This window comes from Chlamydotis macqueenii, chromosome 3 (genome assembly GCF_036417535.1).
Source record: "Chlamydotis macqueenii isolate bChlMac1 chromosome 3, bChlMac1.mat, whole genome shotgun sequence".
In the NCBI taxonomy this organism is placed as follows: Eukaryota; Metazoa; Chordata; class Aves; order Otidiformes; family Otididae; genus Chlamydotis; species Chlamydotis macqueenii.
The window spans coordinates 105737614-105765374 of NC_141558.1; the positions used below are offsets into that span (position 1 = coordinate 105737614).

General features: G+C 39.5%; 1 protein-coding gene across 1 annotated transcript in view; it reads left to right on the forward strand.

Annotated features, from left to right (window-relative positions):
- The window catches only part of GRM1 (glutamate metabotropic receptor 1), a 194471-nt gene that overhangs the window by 130894 nt on the left and 35816 nt on the right, over window positions 1–27761 (forward strand). Inside the window, exons 4-6 of the mRNA XM_086744895.1 lie at window positions 16148–16394; window positions 22495–22663; window positions 24810–24936. Coding sequence (XP_086601021.1) covers window positions 16148–16394; window positions 22495–22663; window positions 24810–24936 — 543 coding nt within the window. The remainder of the gene's footprint in view (window positions 1–16147; window positions 16395–22494; window positions 22664–24809; window positions 24937–27761) is intronic.

Genomic DNA, 27761 nt, shown 5'->3' on the forward strand with positions numbered 1-27761 from the left:
TGGATAGGTTTTTGTTCATTTTCTTCTAGCTCCTTATTTCTGTGTTTGGAAGGAAGCAGCTACATTTATCTAAGATTTTGTATTTCAAAAAATATTGTTAAACCAGGCTGTCAATCAAAATGCAATAATAATAAATATTTTTCTTCTTTTGAGATCCATGAAAAAATGATATCATCATCAAATAAAGGAAAGAAGCAGTATACATATACCTTTGTAGAAACCATAGAAGATCTACCTGTTACAGCAGGATATGACAAAAGTTTTCTGAATCTATTATTTACACCTACATTTTCCACTGTGGGTTTTAACAGTCAAAGTTTCCACTTCTTGGATTAAAACAATCCTTGGGTAGGCTTGTGACATTCAACCTTCTCCATTACACAAGTAAACAGACGGTGCTGCAGAAGAACAGGACACATGAATCATGCTCCCTGGTGCCTCCTCGGTTCTCCAATCTCCTCTGCCTGCAGAGCGACGTTGACACTCCTGACTGCTCAGACTGTCACAGGGGCTTTGAACTTGGATCAGGACTGTGGTGAGGACAAAAGCACACAATTAAAATTAATTGACTTGTTCTTAGAAATCAATTGTTTGTGCAGATCACACATCAGAATGATTAGCCTGGATGTAAGCATTTAACCAAATCAGTAAGTAAACTAACACAGGTAACTGATCTGAAAACAAGGCCAACTGCCTTTTGTCAGCCCTGCTGATCTTTTTTTTATTACAGATGATATCTTCCCTTTTCTCATTTACCTGGAGGTGGAAAGTTTTCACACTCTGCTTGCAATTTTGCAGGTTATTGTTACTGGCATCATTTCCGCATAAATAGAGGTGCAAAGGAGATACAGTAGGAGCTAACGTGTAGGCACAGACTCCCACACGTCTAACTGCAGCCCAGAGATACCCTTTGTGCACACGGACATTTGCTGAAAAACAGGCAATAAAGTTCTTAAAATTAATGGGTTCCTCTTAATGGATTTTGGGCAAGCAATGGTGTAAAGAACAATAAATTACAAGTCTGAGTAGTAAAACTTGAACCATACAAACCACAAGCCTTCCTACTCAAAATAAGCTGTACTGATATTCACAGGGAGAATAATCAGATGGAAAGCATGCGCTTCAAAGAGTAGGGCTGCCGGAATAAACTTCTGTTCTCCCTCTCGTGCTGGGAGGTCTGGGGGAGCACAGAGGTCTGCTAGTGTGGAGGCAACTAGGGAGAAATAATGAAAGCAGCTGCTGCAGCTAGGCTGGGCTGCTGACTGGGCCAGAGACCGCAGGACAGCAAGGTGTGAAGCAAGATGATCTCCAAAGGTTTCCTGCAGCTCAGATTTTTGAAGCTCATATAGCAGAAAGTGGCTTTAGAGAAACCTGCAAGTTTGAATCTTTAATTTAGGTCTGGATTCAGGCTCAGCTCTGTGAAACTGGAAAATCAGGGCTGTTCTCTTCAAAGCAATAGTGCACTGCACTTTGTGCTGTGCAGTGTACTGTCTACTTTCTGCAAAGGCCAGTTCACTCTGCCTGTTTTTTAGGTTTATTTTATCTAAACAGTCACATCACAAGGGCTCATGTTCAGATCTCAAGTACTTCAGTAATTTGTGTTTGGCTGGGCTGGATAGCCCTTTTTTTTTTTCCTGCGTTATCACATCTGGCTATGCCCAGGAAAAAAGATGTGCTAAAATGAAGGCTTTTGAAATTCTTTCAGATCTGAAAGAATTCTGTTTTTCTGTTTAATTTAACATCTGAATCAAGATTAGGTCAACTTGTTTTATCTTCTGATTTGCTTAGCTCTAGTTCCCTGCTAATCAGCAACACATTGTCCTCATACAGACATCATTCAGAAGTTTCTAATCTTAGCTTCACTTTAAAATTAATATTTTCTATGATGCTGTGCTTAGACACAGCTCTGGGCGTATGTCCAGTTAAGGGGAAAATAAAGTGGATCTCTGTGATCTGTGCATTTGTGATTGATGTATTGCTTATTCCAAGGGTTGCAAGGGAATATTTGGATCCTCCTAACAATCCTTTGAAAACTAAATTAAAAAAAACCAAACAATTGTGAGTGTGCTCTGTTAAATTATAACATGGTCCAAGTAGGCACTCGTTAGAGTGGCTGAGGCCACTTTGCTCCACAGCTCCAGAGCAGCTGCAGCGGCTGCCTTTGACCTCGGGAGTTGAAAGGCGTCTCCGAGAGAAACGGTGTGGCTGCAGGGCTGCAGCGTGGTCTGGGCGCGCAGTGATGACTCATGTTGCACGTGTGAAATCCACCCCATTGCCATGCAGCGTGTGGTTCCACGAGGCTAGTCCTCAAACAGAGCGTTTATTATGTGAGGATATGGTCTATTAAAAAAAAAAAAAAAAAAAAGGTGCAAAACCAACAGCAAACTTGGCAAAGGAGAAATTTGAAGTGAGTTCTATTTTTGCAGAAGTGAGACCCGTTGGTGTTCATATTGATTTATACTTGGGCAGCTCATGCTGGTGTTCTTGATACCAGCTTACCATTGAGAACAGAAGTGAGGAAGAAGTGGTTTGTTCTTTTAGAATAATAAGAAAAGAAAAAGAAAACCAATAGTACTGCCCGATGAGTGGTACACTGTCATGCAAAAATTCTGAAACTCATCTTAAATCCATACTGTTTTAAAGAGTAATAAATGTGTGATATCTTTCCTGACTGTTCTTCAGATCCATACAGAACCACTGGAATTTAAAATAGGAAAAGATCAGTTAGACCAGCTAGTGAGTGCCTGCCAGCCACAGGGACTACTTGGTCCGATGTTAACATGAGATACTGACTTGTACCTTTGAAGTCCTCAGGATCTCATGCCCATATGCTGACAACCATGAGCTAGTACTTAGATGTTTACAGGTCTAGATTGATGGACAGAGAAGAGTTTATGTGATTTGTTCCATTTGCTATGTCTCTGCCAGATAGGAGCATGGATCTCCAGAGAGGATAGGTTAATGAGTATGTGTATTTTATTATTTTCATCATATTTTTCCACTCTGATCTAAAGACCCTGACTAATAGTTTTGGGTGTTGTGCTGGTACTGCATATTTAACGTATAATGCAACTAGATTTCTATTAACTTTTTTTTTCCCATTCAGGGGTAATACATTCTATGTTTAATATGAAGGTTGCTTACTTTCAACTCTGAACCAGCATTTTCCAATGGAGATGCCCAAAATTAGGCTCCTGAAGTGCGTGGTCTGAGACCTAGATAAATTGGCCTGATTTTTAAGGGCACTGATCTCCCGTAATTCCCATGGAAGTCAACAGTAGCTAAAGAAGTTCAGGTATTAATCAAGTCAATTAATTAGGTGCCTGAATATGTATTCAGGTTCCTAAATTAAGCATCTAAGGTGGTTAATGTTCTGAAAGCTGCAGCACAATTGCTGAATTCTGTCTCTTTTTTTTTCAGATAAGGTCTCAGGCTTCACATGAAAATCATGACTTGAAATTCAATCAGTCCCATTTCTTTTGCTTTTCATTTTTCCATCATTGTGTGTTATAATAGGATATCTGTAAGGGTATCTGACTCAACCTATTTTTTTTTTTTTATAATTAAGAGTGAAAAGCATGATTGAAGCTAGCCAAATAACACAAAAATGCAAATTTCTTTACATTTGTAAATGAATTTGATTTTAAGTGTGTTCATTCCTGTCTCATGTAAGAGTAACAGCAACTCATTATCTGCTAGACTTGTTCCAAATAACAGATCTGTTAAGAATAGTAGTTCTAAATATGTCTTTAATGGAACGTGTGAATAAGGCAGCGAGGTTACATAGTTACCTGAGGGAGAAGGGGAGACTGAAGGTTGGGTTTTCTTTCTTTTTAATTGTTTCTCCACAGCTGTTCAGGTCATGTAGAAAATGGGCTCTGTAGAATCCTGTCCTTAGGGAGACTGGGTCGGGATCCAGGATGGCGCTGGAGGAAGGTTGTAAAGAAAGCAAGAGAAGCAGGCACATTCAAGGTCTCTGTGATAATAACCAATTGCATTAAAACGGTGCCTGTGGCTTTGGAAGCGTGGGCACTTGTGGGACCCTGCAGAGTTTAAGAGAGGGGCTCAGAGATTTTATTTTACTGTTGGACTGGGAGTGACAGAAGAAGCTGTAGGACATACAGTAAGAGTAATAAATTGAATTCCCTGTTGTCATATTCCCGAGAAAGGGGACAGAAGAAAATATGATAAAATAATTTAGAAAGGAAAGAATCAAAGTCAAAGAATAACTTGGGACTGGATTGTGTTGCCAGGTTAGAGTATGGCCTCTGGCCAGGATCACACAGGGCAAAAGCCTTCCTTGCCATTCACCCTGTCTGTGAATCTTCCATTAAAATAACTGTGCTATTCCTGGTGTCCTTTAAACACAAAAGGTTGAGCTTGACCGTTCAAATGCTTTTGTCAGCATTAGATTTTAGTCAGCTAATGAAATAACAAGATGGATTTCAAATGCTATATTGGGATTTGAAATCAGTTTCTTTGCTGATTACCTGTGCAAACCATTCAATCAAGGAATGAAAAAAAATCAGCTGGCATATTTTATTCTTGTTTATAAGATGAAATATTCATTTCTAATTAAAATAGGAGCTGAGAAATAATGTCTGGCTGCAGAAGTTAAATAATAATTTCAAATAAATAATAGAACATGTTGTGGTCATTTTGCAGGCAGTTTGTACCCAGTCCAGCTTTTAAGAAAAACAAATTAATCACAATAATTATTTGTCAAGCTCTCATAATAGTTACTCTCTGTCTCTAAGAAAGGCACTGGAACCACTTCAGATTATCTTCTATGTTGCCTCTTTCTAAAATGAACATGTCATTTAATGTTATGTCCTAACTCTCCCAGTTAGAGTAGATTTTTTTTTTAAGCCTAAACTGCTTCCAACTTGATGCATTCCCGAAGTTCAGAATCAGAAGCAGAATTTCATTTATTCCAAGTTTTAAGTCTTGAATATTACCATTCATTACATTTGGGTATTTGACCACAGGCACTAATAAGCTGCTGTCATTCCAAGCCAGGTTCCTGGTCAGTTCCACAAGTCTTCCAAGAGGTGATCACAGCATTTTTGTTGGGGATGGATTTCCATAAGCTCGAAGGGCCTAATATTGAGGTTTTTTTTTTTCTGGTCAGAAAGTAGGTTAAATATCTTTACATCTTAGTGTCTTCATGGTGGAGTTAATTCCAAGCATCTTTATTAAAATGTGCATAATAATGAAAAATCATAATTTTATGTGCATTATGGTAGTTGTAAGTATAGTCCCAGTTTGGTGCACGAATGCAGCCATGAAAAAGACAGCAAATGAATACAAAATCATGTTTCTTTACAAACCATTTGAATTGATACTGAACTGTGTTTGCCTGGGAGTTCAAGATACAAAAATTGATTTATCTCAAATAAGAACAGTTATTTTCTTCTGTTGTTTTCCAGTTAATTAATTCCAAACGACAGGAATTAAGGTAATAGCCAAAATGAGGTAATCTGTAACCTTAAAACTTAACCTTCTTGTCAATTTTTGATAATGTTGCTTCACCATTGGGCATTCTGTGAGCTGTATTTCTCAAGCTGATCGCATTGCAAGAACGCATACAAATATCATGGCTGTGGATCTTCCTTTTGATTTCAAGGGGGCTGGGTTTTTTTGCCCTGCACTGAGCTGTGTTCTGTGTATCCTTCAGGTTCTATTTCATTAAAAACCAGTCTTCACTGCAGAGCTATTTCATCATGATCATTCCGCTAGAAGCTAGGAACAAAGAGAAGCAATGCTAAAATTTCCTGCCAAGCTTTTAACAATTATAGCAGTGGAGATGTAGCAAAGAGGTTTCAAACACCAGCTTGCAGGCTTGTTTAGAGGAGAAGGAATCTCAGCAAATCATCCTTATAGGGCTATAAGCCCTAGTTTTTCCTGAAGTAAAATTTATTATAAAGAATTTTACCCTGGTGGGAAGAAATAGAGAGTCTTTGGGCCATAATGTCATCCCCTATAGAAGCTTTATTAGGCTGATGAGCTTCTGTCAAGCCATCTGCTGTAAGTGGATCTCTGCAGACCTGCATTTAATGCCATGTGCCATATACATTAACTTGTAGAGAAAGTTCTTTGCTTGTTATCCAGTTTCCTGCTCATTTTCCCATTGCTATGAATAATTGCTGTGGACATGTATTCTTGCGACTTTTCCACTCTGTGATCGGTTTCTTTCAGCTCTTTCTGATAGGAATTACAAACGCATGGGGACAATCTGTGTAGATTGCAAACCTGCGATGGTACAGAGCTACGCCTTGCCAGGGGCAGCCTAGTGAAGGAAGAGACAGTTTTCTCCTGGGGTGGCCGGCATGCAGGCAGCTGAGCTGTTAGCTCAGCCCTTAGATAGCGCATTGTATTTCCCTTCGAGTCCTTTCTTTTACTGCTAGCCACCAGAAGAGAGATGCAATGCAGATTTATGGAGAAAGGGAAAAGGAACTTTTTTTCTCCACCACAAGCCTGTTTTGCACTCACCTGCCTCCCACTCCGGTGATGTAACGCTGGCAAAGCCACACTGCCAGCTGCTGCAAAGCCCTCCAGCTTCTCTCTAGCCTCGTCCAAAGGCAGAGAGGGGCTGCAGCATTGCACCTCAGCTGGGAGTGTTTGTGAATATGTAATATCTCACCCAGACGTGCTCTGCCTGCTCGCCCCAGCGCTGGCACGTACAGACATCAGGCATGCCCACTCTTCCCATTTGCTTGAAGCTGCAGCCAGCCTTTGGGAAATGATAGTCTTCTCATCCCCTGCTTAGCTCCTTTGGGTCATTAGAAAGGAGATGTAAGAGAAAAGCTCTCTCTGCTCTCTTGGGCACGGGCATATTTGAACACAGCTTTGTCATCTCCCCCAGTGTGAGCATGAGTTATGTGCATTGTCACTTGGTGTTTACATCTCAAATCTGCTTTTCCTGGAGTCATGTAGTTGTGAGAGAATCTGAATGTCCATGGGGAGAGGCAGAAAGGGCAGGGTGGGGAAGCGAGCTTCAGGTTCTTGTGTCTGCTGAGCAACATCTGTGGACTGGGAAAGACAGGATCAGTTAGAAAGAGATCAGTCTCCTTTTGTTTGGCATGGTGTATGGGCTGGACCTGCGAGTCCAGACTTGGCATAGGGCTGGCAGCAGTGCTCAGTCCCCTTTCCCCTGCCCAGTGCCTACCGGCTCTGAGACTCTCCCTGCATCTGATTAATAAGTGAGTCAGCAGCTTGTGCAGTCATTTCTCCTCATAATATTTCAGCTTTGCTGTGGCACTGTTGTATTTGTGTATGCCAGCCTCATTCTGGAGTCTTTGACACTAAGCTCTTAAAGCCCTAATGTGCTTACATAACATGATATGGAGAACCAAGAAAGTAAATTTAATTAAAATCTTTCCCTACTGCTTCTGACACAAAGAGAGAGACAAAAGGAAGACACTTCTTTTCAAAACCTGAAGAATAATGTGGCATCCTCACAAAAACAGACAAGGAAACTGAAGACACTGGTGTTGTATAGGATGTCTAAAAAGGAGATTAATCTTCTAAAGTTTAGGTGTTAGACATTTGAAATTAAGAATACCTGTGCCTTGGTGGCTGAATTAATGTTTTCATTTCCTTTAGCCATTGAGTTGAAATATGTGAAAGATATGTTGGTAAAAGTAAGTAAAAACAAACCAAACCCTTTTAAATTCAATGCCAACTTTATTCCAGGAGAAGAAGGTTCGTTAGTTATTTGACCAGCTTTGCTAGTGAAATAAGTAACCCATTGCATACAAATATTATTGCAACCAGCATCCTGTTAATGCCTTAGAGAATTCTAGTGCAGATTTTTGAGGAGCTTCTTTTGAATTTCCAGCTTTTGAATGGCTTTCACTTCTCTCTGTAGTTTTAGACAGGAATAGAAGTACACTAATCCCAATTAAAAAGCAACATTCACCAGATGCAACAAAGCAGTACTATCTGGGAGACCTACAGATTTCCCCATGCTCAGAAAGAAAATAGCAGGGTAGCTCAACTGGTAACTGTAATTGTATCCTAGCTTTTCAGGGAAAAAATGCATCAAATATAGTTGCATGAATTGAATCTCTTTGCTTGGGGAAATAAAAAACCATCTGAAGAATGGAAGCTAAACCTTTCTGATTTAATGACACCCTGAAAATGAAGTCTGCAACCCTATGAACTCCATTTATTGCTTCATGAGTGCTGTAAGATGTCAAATGATTATCATTGTGTTTTGAAATCTAGTGTAGAACCTGCATATTGTAAGATATTCCCTCCTTTTAGCTGCTTCAATGAAAGCCCTGCTTCCTCTCTTGCCAAAGGGCAGAACAACTTGCAGTTCTGTAGAGAGTGCTGCATTATTTTCTGTAGACTGGTGACATGATGCTCAGGAGGCAGTTAAGGAAAGATCCCTTTTCTTAAATAATACATCCTTCCTCGCCCTTACCTGGCAAGTAGTGGAGCTTCATCCAGCCAAACAAATAATTCACCTACAAAGGGAATTGAGTTACCTGTTCTATCTTCTGTCCTTTTGACAGCTTTTCCACTGGCCTCCCTATATGTCCTCTCTCTCGTCTCTTCACTGTATTTAGCTGCCTCTTGAACTTGCCTCCCTGCTGCAAAGATGCAGACATCAAAGTAGGAAGTGAAGGGGTAACCATTACACATATGGTCCATTTTTGTTTGAAAACTCTATAATAACTGGTTTCCTGGCAGCAGAAGCCATATAAGGAACAATAATTTACCATGATGGGATTATTCGTTGTAGGTTGGATGAAGCATTTATTATAGTCTATGACAAATTTTTCAGCCTATGTCCTGGTTCTGGCAGGGATGGAGTTAATTTTTCCTCTCAGTAGCTGGTATGTTTTGGATTTCGTGTGTGAAGAATGTTGATAAACACCCTGATGATATCTGTTTTTGTGAATGAGACTAAGGACACCATCCTGCTTTCCAAGTCTCGCTAATTTGCAGATGCAGGAAGCTGGGAGAAAGACAGACAGAATAATTGATCCGAACTGGCCAAAGAGAGTATTCCATGCCATAAACGTCATGCTCATGGGGGCAGGCGAGGGTGGGTATCTGCCTTCCTGGCATCCATCTTTCCTGCTTGTTTTGCTGTCATCATTCCCTCTACCTTGTTGGCTCCCTTTCGCTCCTTTGCTTGCTGCTCAGTTTTGTTTCCATGATCGTGGGACGGGCTGTATCGGTCATTGGGACATCGGGTGGTGAGAAAACACATATTGTTCACTTTGTATATTTTTAATATCCTTCTATTCTGTTATTATTGTAGTTTTCCCTTTTTATTTTAGTAAATTGTCTTTATCTCAACCCATGAGTTCTCCTTCCTTCCCAATTCTCTCCCCCATCTCCCTGGGGAGGGGGAGGGTGAGCGAGAAACTGTGTGGTGATTCTGGCTAAACCATCACAGCCTATCATTCTGTCTTGTGAAGATTATAAGTTGGTTTTTAATTGATATTGAAACAAAGCTTTTTTTTTTTTTTTTTGCCTTCTTTTTGCTTGGTAAAACACATAAGAATATATCATTTTTCCACAATTTTTTTTCAGTCCCATTAACTTGCACATAGAGACAGCAAGGTCGTTGAGATGACCCACCACAAGTGAAGCCTACAGCCCTGATCCACAATTGCTTGTTCTGGTCACCAGGTAGCATCTCCTGGCCTCTCCCCGACAGGCAGTCAGCTACAGCTGGAATTGCCTGGAAAACAGGCAGTTACTTCTGAAAACACAACTTTGGAAATTCTTGTAGCTGTATATTTGACTGTGGGCTGAAAGAGATTGATATTTGGATGTTTTCATATAGAATAATTGACTTTTACTAATCTGACTTATTACCCGTGCCTTACATTTGGGCATAATGAGTGCAGTGGCGTGAACAAAAGACCTCTTTATACAATCAGGAGTTGAGGATTTCATTCAGCCATACAATATTAAGGAACAGAATGCACTTGTTATTAAGAAGCTGATATGAAGAGAAGAGCTAGTTAGTGCGCAGGTTTTGAACACACCATCATTATACTGGTTACATATAGAGACATTATAATTGGTGTTATTCATTTTGCAGTGCCTTATAGTGAAATTTGTTAAATAATTTTGTTGTTATCTTTGTTGTTAGATAATGTAAGAAATATTATAAATAGAAAGTAAGAGGGAGTAAGTTGGCAATATTTGTAAAATATCTGAACGAAAAACAGCAAATGAGTTTAAACAAGTGAAACTCTCTGCAAAAAATATTTCATACAGTCTTAGTTTGGCATGGTTGTTCAAAGTATTAACCATTACTAAATAAAATTTTAAAAAATGTATATTTCAAGGAATCAGTGACAAAACAGAAATGCAGAATTGATTGAATTTTCAGTTCTGTGTGTTCAGAGATAAAACCATACTTAGATAGTTAAGCATCCCAATAAAAGTCCTCTAATGTTTTTAAGAAGCCAAATATCCTAAAATCCCTCTACAATCACAGTTAGATAAGTCTGTTCATCACCTTTCATGTGTCATTTAGCTGCCAGAATAATCTTTAGCTCTTACCTTTAGAGACCCAGATTTGAAATGACTGATCAGTTCAGCATGTTGGCCTTCTGCTCTGCTCCTTGCGAGATCCTATGACACAAATTTGTTGCGGTCAGGGTTTATCAGGTCTTCTCTAACATGAGACACTGCAAGATATGTGACTTGTTCTCCAAGGACATGCCATGTCGCTAGCAGATCTCAGCACAAACTCGCACAGAGCCAGATTTGCATGTTTGCTCAGAGTCATTTTAATCTTTTTTTTTAAAATTTGGCTCAATTGGAAAGGAACAACAATGACCATCTAGTCCAACTGCCTGACCACTTCAGGACTGACCAAAAGTTGCAGTGTGTTGTTAAGGGCATTGTCCAACTGCCTCTTAAGCACTGACAGGCTTGGGGCATCGACCGCCTCTCTAGGAAGCCAGTTCTAGTGTCTGGAAGCCAGTTCCAGCTTCCATGTGGTTAAGGTGCTGTATGTTGGGATTTAAAAAGAGCATAAGATCATGCCTCCATGATCTCTCCTGTGCATAGGGACTTGGGTACTGCTCTACTAGTTCATGGTGTAACCCCTTGCATTCTGTGGGGGAGCCCTCTTTTACTATTCGGCACGGCTTTGTGCCAAGTTGTCGCACATGCAACCCAATTACAGGAGATTTCTTTATTTAATCTTCCCAGTGAAACTTAGCCCTGATTGTGCTTCCAGAATATTTTTTTTTTTCTTAAATGAGCACTCGTATTGAATGTAACTCATCACCATGTTGTAACTCACAACAAGCTAAAATCTCATATGGCCTACCCATGAAGCATATCAATCCCAGGAAGGACTGCTACAAATAAAAAAGCCAGTGTATACAATTTCTGAGACCTTCAAACCTCTGTCAGGACCACCAGAAAAGATGATAGCTCTCTTAATAGTTGCTAACTGGACCAAGACAAAATATCTCTTTTTATGTGACCAGCAGATAACAGTTAGTAACAAACCATAAAACTATCTACCTATTCTAGATGAAACATTTTCATTTATAACAATTTTATTCAACAGATTTTGACTTTTTATTCTAATCAGGAGTCATATGTGAACAAACTATGTTCTTGATCAAATGTACATATTTGTTCAAAATTTACCAACTGGCTAAGTAATGATCGGATTCCCAAACCAAAATATTTTTACATTTCTTTCCATCCCAAACTCCTTCTGCCCTAGCCTTTCTGAAGACTGCAAATGAATAATCCTTTGTGTTTAATTTCTTATTGAATATTAGCATCTTTATACATCAAAGTTAATTCATTTATAGACATAATTCTGATAGTATAGTTTTTCTTAATTTCAGTTTATCAAGAAGGATTTGCACAAGTACCTGCTCTGCTCTCAAGAACATTGTTAGTCCCACATTGACTTCACAGCAAAGGCACTAACTAAATAAATGGTTGCTTTAGATTCAGGTCCTTCTAAGTAGCTAGCTGAAGCTGATATTAGTTAGAATTGAGGCACTTTATGGTAAAAGGAAAGACTCGCAGTGAATTTAATGAAATTTTGGTGTCTCCTGTCTTCCTTCCCTCTCTTCTTAGGTATTACTTTTGGCAATGTTGGGAGCATTTTTCAGTTGTATGCAGCCAGTGTGGTGTTTGGGCTTTTTTTGTTTGTTTGTTTTAGTAGTATATGTGTGTATATACCCCCCTACTTTTTCAGCTTTAATATTAACTGACAGGAACAAAGACAAAAACCAAAACTGTAATAAGAAAAAATGACCCAAACTATTGAGGAACTGTTAAAATGAAATTATTAAAGGAAGATTTGCATTGCATCCAGTACAAAAATAAGTAAGTATAAAATTTAGGGCACCTGAGTTCTTCAAGGTCATGCAAAAAAGTAACAACCTAATTTCAGTGACTTCAATTAATCCAGGACTCACAGGGCTTACAATTTTTCTTTGCTTAGTGAAAGCTAAGGTCCCTAAAATAAAATTTAAAAAAGCTAACAAAATACTGTTCTATATTTAATGTTAATAAACTCTAGTGTTCAAATTAGTCTTTGTAGATCAATGGTATTTTTTTTTCCACAGGATGAGAGAGGAAGGGAAAATAAAAGTTTCACAGTCCTGAGTTGTGCTTTGCCCTTTGTTACATTTCAAAGACCTTCTGAGAAAAACTACAACTTTACAGAGAAGCCCCATAACAAATGTAATATAGTTCTTGCATTTATTGAAAAGCTCTCCTATGAAAACTTAATTGAACATGGATTGCCTCTTTCCCTCTGTTCTGTCTCTGGCTGAACATAATTACATGATTTCATTTGTTTTTTTAAAAAACGCACATTTCTTACTGCTTGTCATAAGTGAATTTTTACAAGCTCAAACATTCAAGGCCAGGTTGGATGGGGCTTTGAGCAACCTCATCTAGTTGAAAATGTCCCTGCTTCTTGCAGGGGGGTTGGGCTAGGTGACCTTTGAAGGTCCCTTCCAACCCAAACCATTCTGTGATTCTATGATTCTATTTTGATAACATCATGATGAAAATGAAATCAAATGGATTTTGACTGCAGGAAGTTAAGTTTAGGTAAAGCATGACTTCTCACACTGGATTTACTGGAAAATGTCTGATTTACACATAACGATGTTTATATTACTCTTCTGTAGTCAATTCATTACCATGTGATGCTTCTCGTGTTGCTTTCTGCTACAGTACAATTATTTCTCTAGGTGATGTTAAGGCAGTCACCTCTGCAGTGTGGGACTAGATGCTTGAAGCCTCAGTGTAAGCTAGATGTCCACTCCTAAGTAGTCAAAAGCAAACTCTCCCACCATCAAATATTTATTCTCTTTGGAGGTATGCATATGTCCTGGTTCTGGCCAGGACAGAGTTAATTTTCACCTGAGCTGGGAGAGGAACTGGAGCTGGTGGCCCCTGTGGCTGGGGAACACAGCTGGGATAGGTTACCAATCAGCCAACAGCTGGGACAGGTTACCAAAATTGGCCCAAGGGCTGTTCCACCCCATGGGACACCATGTGGCACCATAAGTGAGGAGGGTGCTGAGGGGAGGCTCCTGCTACTTGGGAGGATGCTAGGCATCAGGATCTGCTGTGAGCTATTGTAAATTATATATTTAAGTGTTTTCTGTTATTGTCTGTTTGTTTTCTTTTCTTCTGTTGTTCTCTTAGCTTCTTTTTATATCTCAACCAATGAGTTTTGCCTTCTATTCTGTACCAGTTCTCCTCCGTGTCCCACTGGAGGGTGAGGGAAGTGAGAGAGAGACACTGCATAGCTTGGTCCTGAGCTGGGCTAAGCAATGACAGCATATTATATTGATATACGAGAAATCAAATGCATGTTTTTTTCTGAATTGATGCAGACTTGAGGGAAATGGCCTCTTTTTAAAACATTGGCAAGTTCTGTTACATGTAGTTTTCTGCCTCTGGCAGCCATATGAATGCTTGCCTCAGGAAACACATATGGATGCTATCATTATCTCCGGCAAGTGTCACTGATGTTTACATTCCTTTATTTTAAACTATTTGAGAAATTAAGGAGATGTCAAAGATAAACTCTCAAGTAGAAAACAGTTGATAGTGAATGCTGTGCCCTATCAGTCATTTTGTGATCTCTTTTGTAACTTGTTGCCTAGAAGCTTCAGAAAGAGAGGAGTGCCGTGCCGAGCTCAGGGACTTCCTGCCTATCTTTCACATGGGGATGGAGAACACATTTATTTTGTATCTACTAGAAAGCAGAATCAGTGGTAAATTCACAGTGTGTTAATCCTAAGGGACTAATCAGCAGATGAAACACACCTAGAGACAGCCAATACAGAATGCACAGTAACAGGCAACATATGTCTAGACCACGCTGTATGTACTATATGCAGTACCTAAGTGAGGGTACATGTAGTCATTTTGCTTTCCTGGGTAAATATTCTGTCATCTTACATATGAGATTTCTATTCTTTCTGTGTTTCTGAGTGTGGATCTGACTGGCGTTGGCTTTATGCCATTTGAATGGGAACTGTGAACCTTCTCCGGCAAAGAAAACAACGGATCCATTGCCTCCAGGAAATATTTCTCCAGCTGCTCCTTCCTTGGTGGTGCTGGCGGAGAATGTAGGGCAGTGAGAGGAGCGCATGAACTTAGACTATGCTACTTTCACAAGGCTTCTTTTAATTCACCATCAGAACTGTTTTTTATGTTCAGCTCATTTGCAGCACAGTTGCTGAAGCGAGGCTTTCTTGCCCAGTTGCAGTGAACGTCCTGTGCAAGGAAGGCCCAGAGAAAGAAACCTGCTTCTGGGATCTCTACTGTCCTAATGAATCCCCAGTTTACGTTTGAGTTGTAGGGGCAAACAAGCTGAAAAGACCTACCAAATCAGAGCCTTTTCCAAGGATAAATGTAAGGATGGTTTTCATTATTTGATTTGAAAGCCGTATCATACCTACGTTAGGGAAAGGAACTATTTTTTTAACTAGAAAGTTCCAGTGACCTTGTAGATTTTCCTCTTTTCTTCATATTAAAATGACAACTGTCTTCTCCAACCTGGATTTGAGAAGTGTCAGTTAACACCTAGTCTCTCGCACGTCCTACTTCCCTAGCGTAGACAAGGTGTTACTGAGACAAAGTAACAGAGACTGGATTGTGAGTGCCTGTTAAACACCGAGTAACGTGGGAGGTCTACAGATAAAAGCATCTTGCATTTTTGGGCATATTGCAATAAAATGACTCAGAGGGAAAGAAACAAAACGGGGAGGTTTCTTACTTCCAGCTCCCTCAGGATTCCCGCAGCACAGGTCAGCCATGGTGTGGGATAGGCGCTGACAGTGTTCAGCAGGTCGTGACGGGAAGTGGGGAAACGGCCCAGGACCCAGCGGGGTCTGATGTGAAGTGCAACCACAAATGGTACCCTCTGGCAGTGCCTGCGCATCAGCAGATCGGAGCCAAGACCTACATGTGGGGAAAACCTTCACTGCCACATTGTTTCTGCTCAGTGGACAGAGACCTCAATGTCTGCTCATACAGGATCCTCTAAGCTGCAGTTACATAAAAAGTCCTTTAGTGTGGTGAACTTCGTTTGACTTTCTGTAGCGATCTCAAATTGGCATACCTACCACTACATTTAGCTAAAATTATTAGTTCTGATAAATCGAGAAGTTATGCTGATTTAGGTTGTTTGCTTATTAATGCTGAAAGGGACATTGCTCTATTGGCCCTCAAAAACATAAGATTAAAAAAAAAAATCTTAGTGTGACAAAAAGTCAAATTTACAAGCAAATTGCTTTAAAAAATTGTTCTGCCTGAAATGCATTGTTCTAATGCTGGGCTGTTTAACCCTTCTTAGGATAAATAACATTGGGGAATGACAAACAGAAATTCCAAAAAGTACAAATTAAAGGTGACAATTTGATTAAACTGGTGATTTATCATGAGGTACTTCACTTTCAATGAATTAAAGATTTCTGGGGGAAAAAAAAAAAAGTGGTTTTGTTTTTTTTTTTTTGTTTAATTAAAATCCCTGGCTGGCACCTCATTTATTCTTCTAAACCTTTATGACAGAAATAAGAAAACTTTTTATCTCATACTGCTTTTCCATATGTTCATGTTATTTCATCTTTGTTTATAACAACACTTTCTTTTCTTACTATTTCAGGCAATGAAAGCCTAGAAGAAAACTATGTGCAGGACAGTAAAATGGGATTTGTCATCAATGCTATATATGCTATGGCTCATGGGCTCCAAAATATGCATCATTCCCTTTGCCCTGGACATGTTGGGCTGTGTGATGCTATGAAGCCAATTGATGGCAGCAAGCTCTTGGAGTTCCTCCTCAAATCCTCATTCATCGGTGTTTCTGGAGAAGAAGTTTGGTTTGATGAAAAGGGAGATGCCCCTGGAAGGTAAAGAGATGTTTCATCTCAGCTAATTAAATCATATGTTGGGAAGGGGAAATGTTGCCGGGTTTGGGGATGGGGATTTATTTGGCTGTTTTGCTGAAGCATACGGCCTGTGTACTGTGAGATACAGACAGAGTTATCTGGATTAATCTTACCAATAGCCGGGAATAACACTGTTAACACGTGATATATGATAGCTACAGCTCAAATTGAGACAGGAACTACAACACGGCCTCTAGTGTTTCAGGAGACGATAAACCTTATACTTTGTAGACTTTTGGTATCTGAGCCACCACTGGGGCTCAGCACCAGGGTCTTAATTCATATAAAGCCTAATATAAGTGCTTGGAAATTAACAAAGCATTTACTTGCTCAGGTTTTGAAGGTAAGGCTGTAGAGCACATCCTTTTCCAACTGAATCTCTGCTGTTCCAAGTGCCCCTGGGATGTAGCATTGTATCCTTGTTCTGGTTAGTGAAATCCTGTGTGCTCTCCTTAACTTGTTTCACTCCAAATAGGCTCAGCTGTCTCAGGGTTTAAAGATAAGTCTGAGTAGAGCAGGACAATTTTTTTTTTTTTTTTTTTTTTTTTTTTTATTCCAGAAGGTACTGTTCCACTCATTTGGTCTGGTAAATCCCAGCTGTGGTAGCTGCTGCTGTCTCCCCCTCCCTAGCAAACACAGTATGTACCCAAGCAATCAGTGAGATTGCAACTTTGTGGACTTGGATGTCACCTTTTTTCTCTTATGGAAGCCAGCTGACAGAAATCTTTTCTCTTCATTTAGTTCTCTGAGCTCTGTCCAACTATTTTAAGTGAGACACCTCCTAGATGGGTTTATTTTTGAATTTGGGTTTTTTTATATAAATAAGTTTAATTCAGCTGCTGAAGTACACAATCTGTTATTAGCTGAAACCTACTGAGGGGCTACTCCATTGAAGTTAGTTTTCCTACTGAGTTATTAGAGTGTTATAAAAGACTCTCTCACTCCATCTTTGGGCTTATTGCATAAATGCATCTGAGTGCCAACACTGCACAAAGAGAGTGCTCTGGGATAAACAAGGGTTTGCAGTCTGGCATGCGCTCTCAAAGAGTGTTTGTAAAACACAGTGGCCTTAAAGCAACCCTTATTTCTATTACTAGCCTTTATTAGCAAAACTGACCAACTTTTTTACTATCTGCTATTTGCATTGCTTGTTATAATTAAACAGCATATACGTTTAAACAGCTCATTACATTTAAATAGTAAGAAAAAGCTGATTAGCTTGGTCTTCTCATTGAGCTCTGTATAATCCAGATTTTTTGGTCAAAGATACGGACGAGCTAAGTCAGACTTGGAAAGCAGAGGCAAGAAATTGCCTTACAGTCAAGCACATACTTACGGACACAAATGCATAAATCAAATTTTATGTACATATCATTTAGATAATACAGAGAAATTGCTGCTTAGTGTAGCTTTAAGTTTATTACACACTATTTATCTCTGTAAAAGTGTTACTCCAGCTTTGCACATGCTGCATTGTCTGCCTGTTAGTTATTTGGTCTGATGTTTAGGTGTAATTTTCCAATTTTAGCCCAAATCTTATTTATTATCTTGTCACCTGAGAGCATTTCCGCAACTCTCATCAGTACCAAGCATAGAATTAGAATGAACAGTTCCTGAATTCAAAATACAGGAAAGTTTTTATATCAGGCTATTTCTCTGAGCAGGTCAGGATGATAGAATTTATTCCATCTACCATTTTGGTCTATAGCAAGGTTCATTTCTCTTGATTCCCTGGCCTATTTAGCTTGTGATGGGTTATTTTAGGTAGGGTTTTTTGTTGTGGCTCGCTTATGTTTTCATAGCTGGAGTTAGCAAGTTTGGGCAAGAAAGTTTAATTAACCTTTTAGTTATTTATGCTGTAATCCTTGTATCAGTCTGTGGCATTTATGACATCAGCAATATCGTATCATGGAATGGTGATCTGTATGTGAAGTGTGATCTGTACAGGCTGTCAGATTTTTGTATGTCAGCAATAGTTTATACCCATGCAGAATTGTATTTAGCTCCAGATTAACCCTAGTGTTTCCACAGCTCTTTGTGGATGAGTGAATATACCATATTCACTGTAGTGAATACCATACCACGGTATCAATACCCAAAAGAGCTTTTGTACCTCAGAAAAATGAAAAGATAAACACCACATACAACATCTAGATACAGTAAAGAGAGCCAGATCTGCAATTTCCTAGTTTTCTAGCTTTTTTATGTCGGCGCAAGAATGTCACATGAATATGTGAAAAGTTTTTGATAATATGTTACCATATCATGTGAACAAATCAACTTCACAAGATGGAATAAATCAATATCTCATCTTAGAAGGCAGCAACCTTCCTCATACTTTATTTTCAAAATCCGTGCAGTTCTTCGAGCAGTTGACTCTCAAGCTCCTAGTTAGAATCATCATGGGTAGAGCAGGTAGAGATGCTTATGGTTATGTTTGCCTACTACTCACTTAATTTCCTATTTTGAACCCCTTACAGCTTTGTCAAACCTTAAGAATTTGTTTAGATATAACTCTTTTTCTATCTCAGGCTCAAATCATAGTTTCAAGCTTTTATCAAAACGAGATTAGAAAACAAGCACTTTTTCAAAGGTTTATTTCTTCTGTGCAGAATCTTTTCTTTGAAGAGCTTTTATGCAGAAATGTGAAGCAGAGCTTTATCAGAAGGACGTAAATGCAGTCACTTAACTGACTGCACTGCCTCTGGGAAAAGCGATGTGAACGTAGCTCTGGAAAATCAACAGCTTCATGTTATCGCTATACTGTCATTAAGAACACGCTGGTAAAATTGCTGAACTTTTTACATTCACTGGCTGACTCCCTTTTCCTTTCTCAATAGTAATCATATCACTCAAATTCCCAGAAATGGCTGGAGAAGGTGTGAGGGATGCAGTAGTCAACACCACATCCTTCTCTGGGCCTATGCAAGGGGCAGAGGAGAGGTCGAGTTTGAGAGCTCTTGTCTATTCTAGAGTAACTACCTACTTTTAGCTTATGGCAGGTATGAAAAAAAATTACTTTTCCTAGACAAACAATTTGTGCTGGCCTTTGACCATAAAATGCTATGTGACAACTGTCAGGAGAACTTTCAGTCCTGACACTGGACCTCTGATGGGTGGAGAAACTTTGAGGCTCACGGGTGAACAGAAACATTGTTCCATTTACCCTAACTAGACTCAGCTGTAGACCCATATAACTCTATCTAGTTCAAAATTTCCAGTAGCTGTTCTGGCTTCAGATATGGCAACTCAATCAACCCCAATGCTTTGAATAAATTATTGGATGCATAATGCAAACACTTCAAACTTATATGGTATATAAAGGAATGTGTCTTAAAATATACACAGTTGTTTTGGAGTTTGGCTCCATGGGTTGTTGTTTTGGCCAGTTACATCCCAGCATTGTTCACCGTTGCTGTTTTCCATTCTGCCTGCCAGGATAGCAAACCTTACTGTCAGCCTGGTATTATGGGGAAAGGTAACTTCAGCCATCTCAACGAACCAGAGTAAGAGTGCCTGTGACCAGCTGGCTCATGGTCTGGCTCACCTCACAAGTAACTTGTTCTTATGACACCACCTATTTGGTCACATCATTTCCCAATATACCAGAGAGCTTGCCCTTTTATTAAAAGAAAAAAATCATTTTATTTGTAGAATGTTTTGATGGCTTCAGTAAATGCTGCTATATGTATGTGAAATCCAGCTGCCTCCATGGTCCTTGCTCTCTTAGAGCTTCACGACTCTTATCAAACCCACTTCTTTTGGAGTAATGGTTTTTAGCTTGGATGCAGCCCAAAACTTTTAAAGCTGTGTGAGTAAGGAGATGGGAGAAGGTATTCCAGCACTGAACTCATCCTTCCTCAAAGCAGAAATTTTCATTAAGGAAAAGAACAAAAGGATAAAGAACTTATGCACATCTCCATATACCAAGTGTGTTTATTTGATCACATTTCTCCACTTAAAATTCAAGCTGCATATCAAAGCTGCAAACACTGTACTACAACTTGTCATATTCAAGGCTGTGTAAGAGCTTTCAGTCTACGTACTTTATTCTTTGGCAGATAACTGATAGAAAAGGGAACAGTATTACAAGAAAACATAACAATGGCTTTCAACCTAAAATAATATCCCTGAAATTGCCAAATCTTGATTGATATTGCATTAATGCCACTCTGCCTTGTAATATATTTTTGCAAAAATGAAAATAAACTGTGCAGGTTCAAAAATTCCATTAAGGGAATGTGAGGTTTTGGTAATCTTTTATTCCCCTTCCTGAATTAATTTTCCAGCCCAGCATAACTGATTTTGTATCAGTCTAACACAAGGTCACACTAAAACCCACTAAAAATCCACACTGAAATCCAAGGAGGAGAAGACATACATTCATTTTTGCTCAATTTTACTCCTTTCTGTTGAGTCTACATTATAAAGTGCCCAGACCTTATTGCTTCTTGGTATCTTGATTCTTCAGTCTTGAAAACAGCTTTACTTTTAAAATGTTTTTCCTTTGCAAGAACTGAGATGTAAGAAGGCATTGTTTCCTAGTGAATTGAAATCTACCCCTTTGCTAAGCAGCACCTCAATTAGAAGCTGATTGTCAACGAATGGAGCTGCCTCCTGCTTGCAGCTCTGTTGAGCTCAGTGGCAAGAGTCCCTTCCCATGTCATTCAGTGGAGCTCTGCAGTGATACCGACATAATCTGAGCGTGCCATGTTTGCAAGACTGAAGTCTAAGTATACCTGTAAATGTGCACTTCTTTGGGATCTCTCTAGTTAAACATTATTTAAAGACTCAATTAAGAAAAACAAACATCTAGAGAGTAATTCTAGCACCTCTTTCCTCTGTGAAGTGCAGAGAGAGTCGAAATTTTGCATGTTTGAACCTCAGAAGGGAAACAAAATAAATGGATATGTCTCTTTGCCCACAGCTGAGGATCCCAGTTTTATTTATTGCTCATACTTTGCTTACCTTTCATTCCTAAAGCACATACAGATTAGCAATGCTCATTATAAACAAAAGATTTTTTTTTTTTTTTTTTTTTTTTTTTCCCCCCAGAGACTGAGACAATCCAGTAGAGAAAAACAAGGCAGTAACTCCCAGGCTTAGAAAACAGAAGATGCTTTGTAATTTTCAGCTCCAGTGGTGATTTCTGATTCTCAGCCCTCTTTCTGTTGTCCTTTTTTTTTTTTTTTTTTAAACAAAGCCCTCTCCCTTCTCATCTTAAGAGGCCAGGCTGTACTAGCCTCTTTTGTGGTTCATCTTCTCTGTATACTTTCCGATATTCATTCTCCCATTTTTGCTTACTTCCTACCAAGAAATCACCACAGTTAATCACTGCTTCGCACAAGCCATATTCTGCAAGTTAAAGAAGGAACAGAATATTTAGCAGTAAGGAACGTGCACACATGAGGTCAAACACATGGAAGGCAATGATGCAGGCAGGGAAGCTGAACATTTATTGTTGCAGTATTTTGTGCTTCCTTTACATTAGACTTGGGAAGTTCTCTCCTACTTGCCTAGGGCAAGGAAGTAAATTTTGTGTCTGAGTTGCTAACTTTTCCTGACAGTCTCACTGGGATGGGTAATATAAATAGTTGAACTAGTGCTTACAGTTAACTTATGGCATACCAGTTTAGTTAGTTTGAGTGTTTCTACTCATGAACCCCAGCAGGGACTATACTGCAACCAACCTGTACGTAGGCACCAAGCAAATGTTAAAGACATCTTGAAAAATGGCTGACAAAAAACATAATTGAGACAGTGCCTACATGTACATCTTTAGCAGAGCTTGCTGTCTTTGGTGTGCAGTTCTTAGACACACAATTTTTTACCCACAGTTTTATGTAAGCAGGGCAGGCAATCGGCAATTGCGCGGCAATCAGAGCTGTCATTTCCCATGATTCTGCTGCAAATGCCACGGTATTTTGTGTTTCCATGAAACTGTAGTCCCTGGTGTTAAGGGATAACATGAATAATTATGGAGGCAGAAGGAGAAGGGCAAGGTAAATTTTTATCCTTTGTGTTGCAGAACAGTGACTTATTTTCTTTTTTTCCCTGGCAGGTATGACATCATGAACCTGCAGTACATAGAGCCCAACCACTACGACTACGTCCTCATTGGGACCTGGCACGAGGGCGTGCTCAACATTGACGATTACAGGATTCAGATGAATAAGAGCGGAATGGTCCGATCGGTGTGCAGCGAGCCTTGCTTGAAGGGCCAGATTAAGGTGTGCCTCAGATAATTTCTTTCTTCTATAGAAATGTTTCCCTAAACACAAGCAAGCTTCTTTCAAACCAAGGGATAGGACTTCCCATTCTTTAGGAAAGCCAAAAGTATAGAAAGACTCCTAGATTAACATCTTACTCTTACAATCCCATATACAGACCCAGGATTTCTAAAATTGCCCTTCATAGTGATGCAGAATCTTCTAGTGTGACAGGATTTGAATTTCACCTTATGTGAGAAAGAACAAGATTTTCACTTAGTCATTGCTTACAACATTCAGTGGCTGTGATTCACTTGGGAGCTGATCCTGCAAATAACGTGACCCATGGGAAACCAGTATTTTGTTCCAGCAATAACACCTGCAAGAAAAAGGAGGGGGGAAAAAAAGAAAAAAGCCTATTCATATCTCATGTTCACAACAGGAGGTATGGAAACACAAATGAAATCACTCTGTGTTTACCAAACAGTAGCACTTGTATCAAGCTACAAATAATTTGCCACCTGCCATGTCTGGATGACATAAAAACATGTTCCACTACTATCAAAATGGTATGGATGCAGTAAACTTGAAATGGCAAGAAGCCCATTCAGGAAAATCACCTTAGAGCAGACCTTCCTTTCCAATTTCATTTAATAAGCACATTTGCAGCTCTTTAATTCTATATTGCTACTTATAAGCAGTAAGTGATTGATGATTTGGCAAAGGCGTAGTGACATACTCCAACAATCTTGGAGGGGAAACATTATTGGTATTTACTACCCTCCAAAACATCCAAAAACAACCCTCCAAAACATCTTTTCCCTGTTTTTTAAGACTGTGCAGTTTGTGTATGTGTATATGTAAACACCATGCATACAAAATGCCAGCTTCAGCTCCTATTGAAGTCTATTGGACTCTCTCCACAGACTGCAGGAGGAAATGTTAACAGAAAAAGCCCACAAAGCCAGCATTCAATAAAACAAACATTTTGTATTTCACTACTGCACTTAGCTCTGCATATAGATGGATAGGAAGATCCTGGAGAGAAGGCTGGATTCCTCCTTTCTGGCAAACAGCCAGTCTTTGTTGGAGTCCTGTGAGCTGCAGATATCCTTAATCTTTCTTTCAGCCTCAGCATAATGAAACTAGGAGTCAAGATGAGGAAACCATCTTTTCAAAATTGTATCATTACACTTAGTAGCCTTCACAGCACAGAAAGATAGAGTTTTTAGGGAAATTTGTCTCCAAAAGAGCAGTTCCAAAGCATGTCCTTGGTCACCACATACTAATTTTATTTTCTACAAGGACCCATGACATCCTTTTAGCAGTATATTTCCCATTTTGCTCTTATTTGAATTTCTATTTCATAGAATCATAGAGTGGTTTGGGTTGGAAGGAACCTTAAAGATCATCCAGTTCCAACCCTCCTGCCCTGGACAGGGACACCTTCCACTAGACCAGGAAAAGCCCCATCCAGCCTGGCCTTGAACACTTCCAAGGATGGGGCATCCACAACTTCTCTGGGCAACCTGTTCCAGTGCCTCACCATCCTCATAATAAAGAATTTCTTCCTTATATCTAATCTAAACCTACTCTCTTACAGCTTAAAGCCATTGCCCCTTGTCCTGTCTTACTCCTTGTCCTGTTTACACTAGTGTAATGAGCCCAAAAGAGACTTCCATGTAAACTGGAATTTATGTGAGTGTGCATGTGCTTGCATATATGTATATGCATGAATCACTTTTTGTTCTAACTTTCTACTTTGTTTACTGCTTTTTACTATGCAATAGATACTAAGTGTGGGCTGAGCTACTTGTCCTGACCTGAACTATCTCTCAGATTAAGCCTGTTCTCAAATTTGATTGAAAGTATAACACTCACCATGCCTCTGTATCAAAGGGAAAATGGTTTTGTACTTTTAACTCAGAACTGCTCCCCCCAAAACAAAACAGAATTGTCATCAGAGATTCTCCTTGAACTCCTAAGCACAAATTTTAATACGTAGAGGTAGATACAGAATCAAGATTCACATTTTCTAGTTCTTTGAAATATGACAGGATTCCTGTGTGTGGCACATTTTAAACAGTGCAGGTGGTATCTGTTTACTGGGGGGGCTTCTGTGTTATCTTGTAGAGGAGCATAGCTGAGGATGTCTTTTGCATTACAGGTGATCAGGAAAGGAGAAGTGAGTTGCTGCTGGATTTGCACTGCTTGCAAGGAGAATGAATTTGTTCAGGATGAATTCACGTGTAAAGCCTGTGAGCTTGGCTGGTGGCCGAATGCTGACCTGACAGGTAGGAACGTGTCCCTCCAAATGCATTCCCGTTTTACAGGGCACAAGGGGAACAGAGTGTGGTGGAGAGTAAGATGGCAGCATGCAGAGATATTAAAGGTACATACTCAAACATACATCCCAATGCTGTTTAGGGTGAGTGAAAAGTGTTGTATCTTTTGGCTCAGTTCAACAGCAGTGACAATAAAGATGGCAAAATTTCTACCAAGAAGAAATTACATAGTCTGTCCGCTCCTCCCCTTCAGTTAGCATAAGCATTGCTAGAGCCGTTAAGACTGCTAATGAACTTAGCAGCATTTGCTGCAATTCTAGCAGTGACTATCACAAGAGCTCAGGGCATCCTTGTCAGATTGACTTGATACCCTTTCTGATTGTTCTACCATGCAATTAGTAATACTTTATCTGGGATTTCAGGCCATTCAGTAACTGACTACCAGACTTTCATTTGGTATAATGATCGTTCTCACTGCACCTGCAGAAACAGCTAGATTTGGTCACCCCTGTGTATATGCTTTGGATGAGTTGTATGCTATGGCATCTCTGTTATTCTGTACTTGTCAAGGTCAACCTCTACACCTGCTCTAGACTTTGCAGTAACCATTACCCCAAGAAAATGGATTGAATGCACTGAGAAGCACCACCTTGACCTTGGGGTTTGCTTTATATCACTGTAAAAGACTACTGGCACCTCTGCCCCATGCCGCATCTGCAAATCTTGGCTGCTGGTATTCAGCAGGGCATAATTCCTAGTCAGAGAAACAATCTGACTACCTAGCTGAAGATCAAATGTGCAACCTATCACACTGTTGTCCTTTAGTATGACTGGCTGGCAACTAGATGTTGCTGCAGCATTTAACACACAAAGTACTCAACCCTTGATTAAATAGTTCCAAGAGATACTGTTAAGCTAGTTACTGAAGCCAAGTGAGCTTTCAGAGGATTTATTTTGAGAGGGAAAGCTGGCCACTTCTGCAGCTAAAAAGATATTATTGACCACAAGAAACAGGGAAATTTGACCCATTGCCTATATTGGTTTCTATGGAAAATAAGCTGTGCTTATGACCCAGATATGTCTATCTGTCTATATCCCATTCCTCTCCCCTCACTACCTCCCTTTCTCTCTCTCTCTGGTGTGGAACTGAACCTACTTCAAACAGGATACAGAAATCTCAGTGATCATTCAGACCCTTCAAGTTTCATGTAAGTGGGTTGTAGGAAGAGGAGTTATTGAAAAATACCTTCTGTAAGGGCTCCAATTGTGGAAAAACATCTTGTATTACTAGACATCAGAAAAACCACCGCACCCTTCATAAATGTCCTCACTGCTGTAAAACCTCCTATGCGACTCCCACCTCTGAGGACACCAGTGCCTGCTAATTTTAAAGCAGGGTCTCCATAGATAGCTGGGTTCTGTTAGTCTTGAAAGTTCACAGAATTGTTTGTATCTACTATTCAGGGAAGAAAACTGGGACTTCTTTTTAATCAATAAGGCAGAATAAGAACATAGTGAGAGATCAATGTGCGCTTGAGTGAATGTGGTTCAGTGCTACCAGCTGCCCAAAATAGCTCAAAAGGAGGCATGTCAAAATGACAGGCGCTGCTGAAAGGAGTTGAGGAAAGCATCAGTGCTGGAAAAAATCTTGGGGGCATGTTGCAATCTATTAACTTTTAATGAAATCAGTAGATGACCTGCTGATTTGCGTTTCTTCTCAGCAAGGAGACTGGAGTGCTGCTGTTCTAAAATCACAGTAGCATCAGCCAAATGACAGCATAGCCATCGACTAGTTTCCTAGAGAACATCAAAATGGCAGTCTGCTTCTGCACAGCTTCTTTATTCTGTCTTATTGAGGAAAAACATTCTTTTTTTTTTTAGCCCCTGCAATTCATTTACTAGAATTGCAATACGAAGTACAAAATTGCTCAGAGAAGCTGATGCCATCCTAACCTTAGAAAAGGGAAATTGAGCTAGATAAAACCTGGCTCTTGAACTTTTTGGGGGTCACCATCGGTACCATTTAATTTGCGATTCTCTTTTCTTGCCAGCATTTCTCCCATCAAATATGTTTTTATAGCTTGCTTTTGTGTGTTGTATTCATACCGTGCCTGTCACCATAGCATTTAGACACAGATGTTAACATCTCAGATTGTTTTTCCCTTTGCTTTAAATCTTAAATGCTAAGTATATATGCAATTTTAGTCCCATTTTCTGTCACAGATGGAGGCTCTAAAATCCTTACTCCCTTTAAGAAATGTGAAGTGCATACTAACCCATTTCCTAAGACATGCTTTTCAAGGTGCACTTTCTCTCCGTTTGAAATCAGTCTTTGTTGCTCAGCAATCCTTTCCTGACATTTTAAATCTACAAATTTTTTTTTAGATTGCTTCCCCTAAATATGTGTTCAGTGAAGTGGAGTCAGCAGGCACAAAGGATTTCTCACCACAGATGATAAAAACCTGACCTGACAAATAGTCACTAAAACCAGTATCTTAAGGCCTTGTGCCAAGAAGAAGAGCTATCTTTTATAGTATCAGAATCTAATACAAGAAGAATGAATGTCAAGCTACTAAACCCAGTTTACATAAATCATCTTAAATAAGCAATAAAACATATAGGACAGGAAGTTTTATAGTGTTATTATGAAATGAATCATAAAGGTTTGGGGCCATCAGTTACCTGGGATGTGTTAATGACTTCAGAAAACATCCTGGATTGTCTTACTGGCCTTGCAGTATGAATATAATTTAAAAAAAAAAAATCAATTAGCCTTCTGTTCTAGGAAATGATTCATGGTTAAAGTGCAGAGAAAATAGTAGATGAAAGCTACC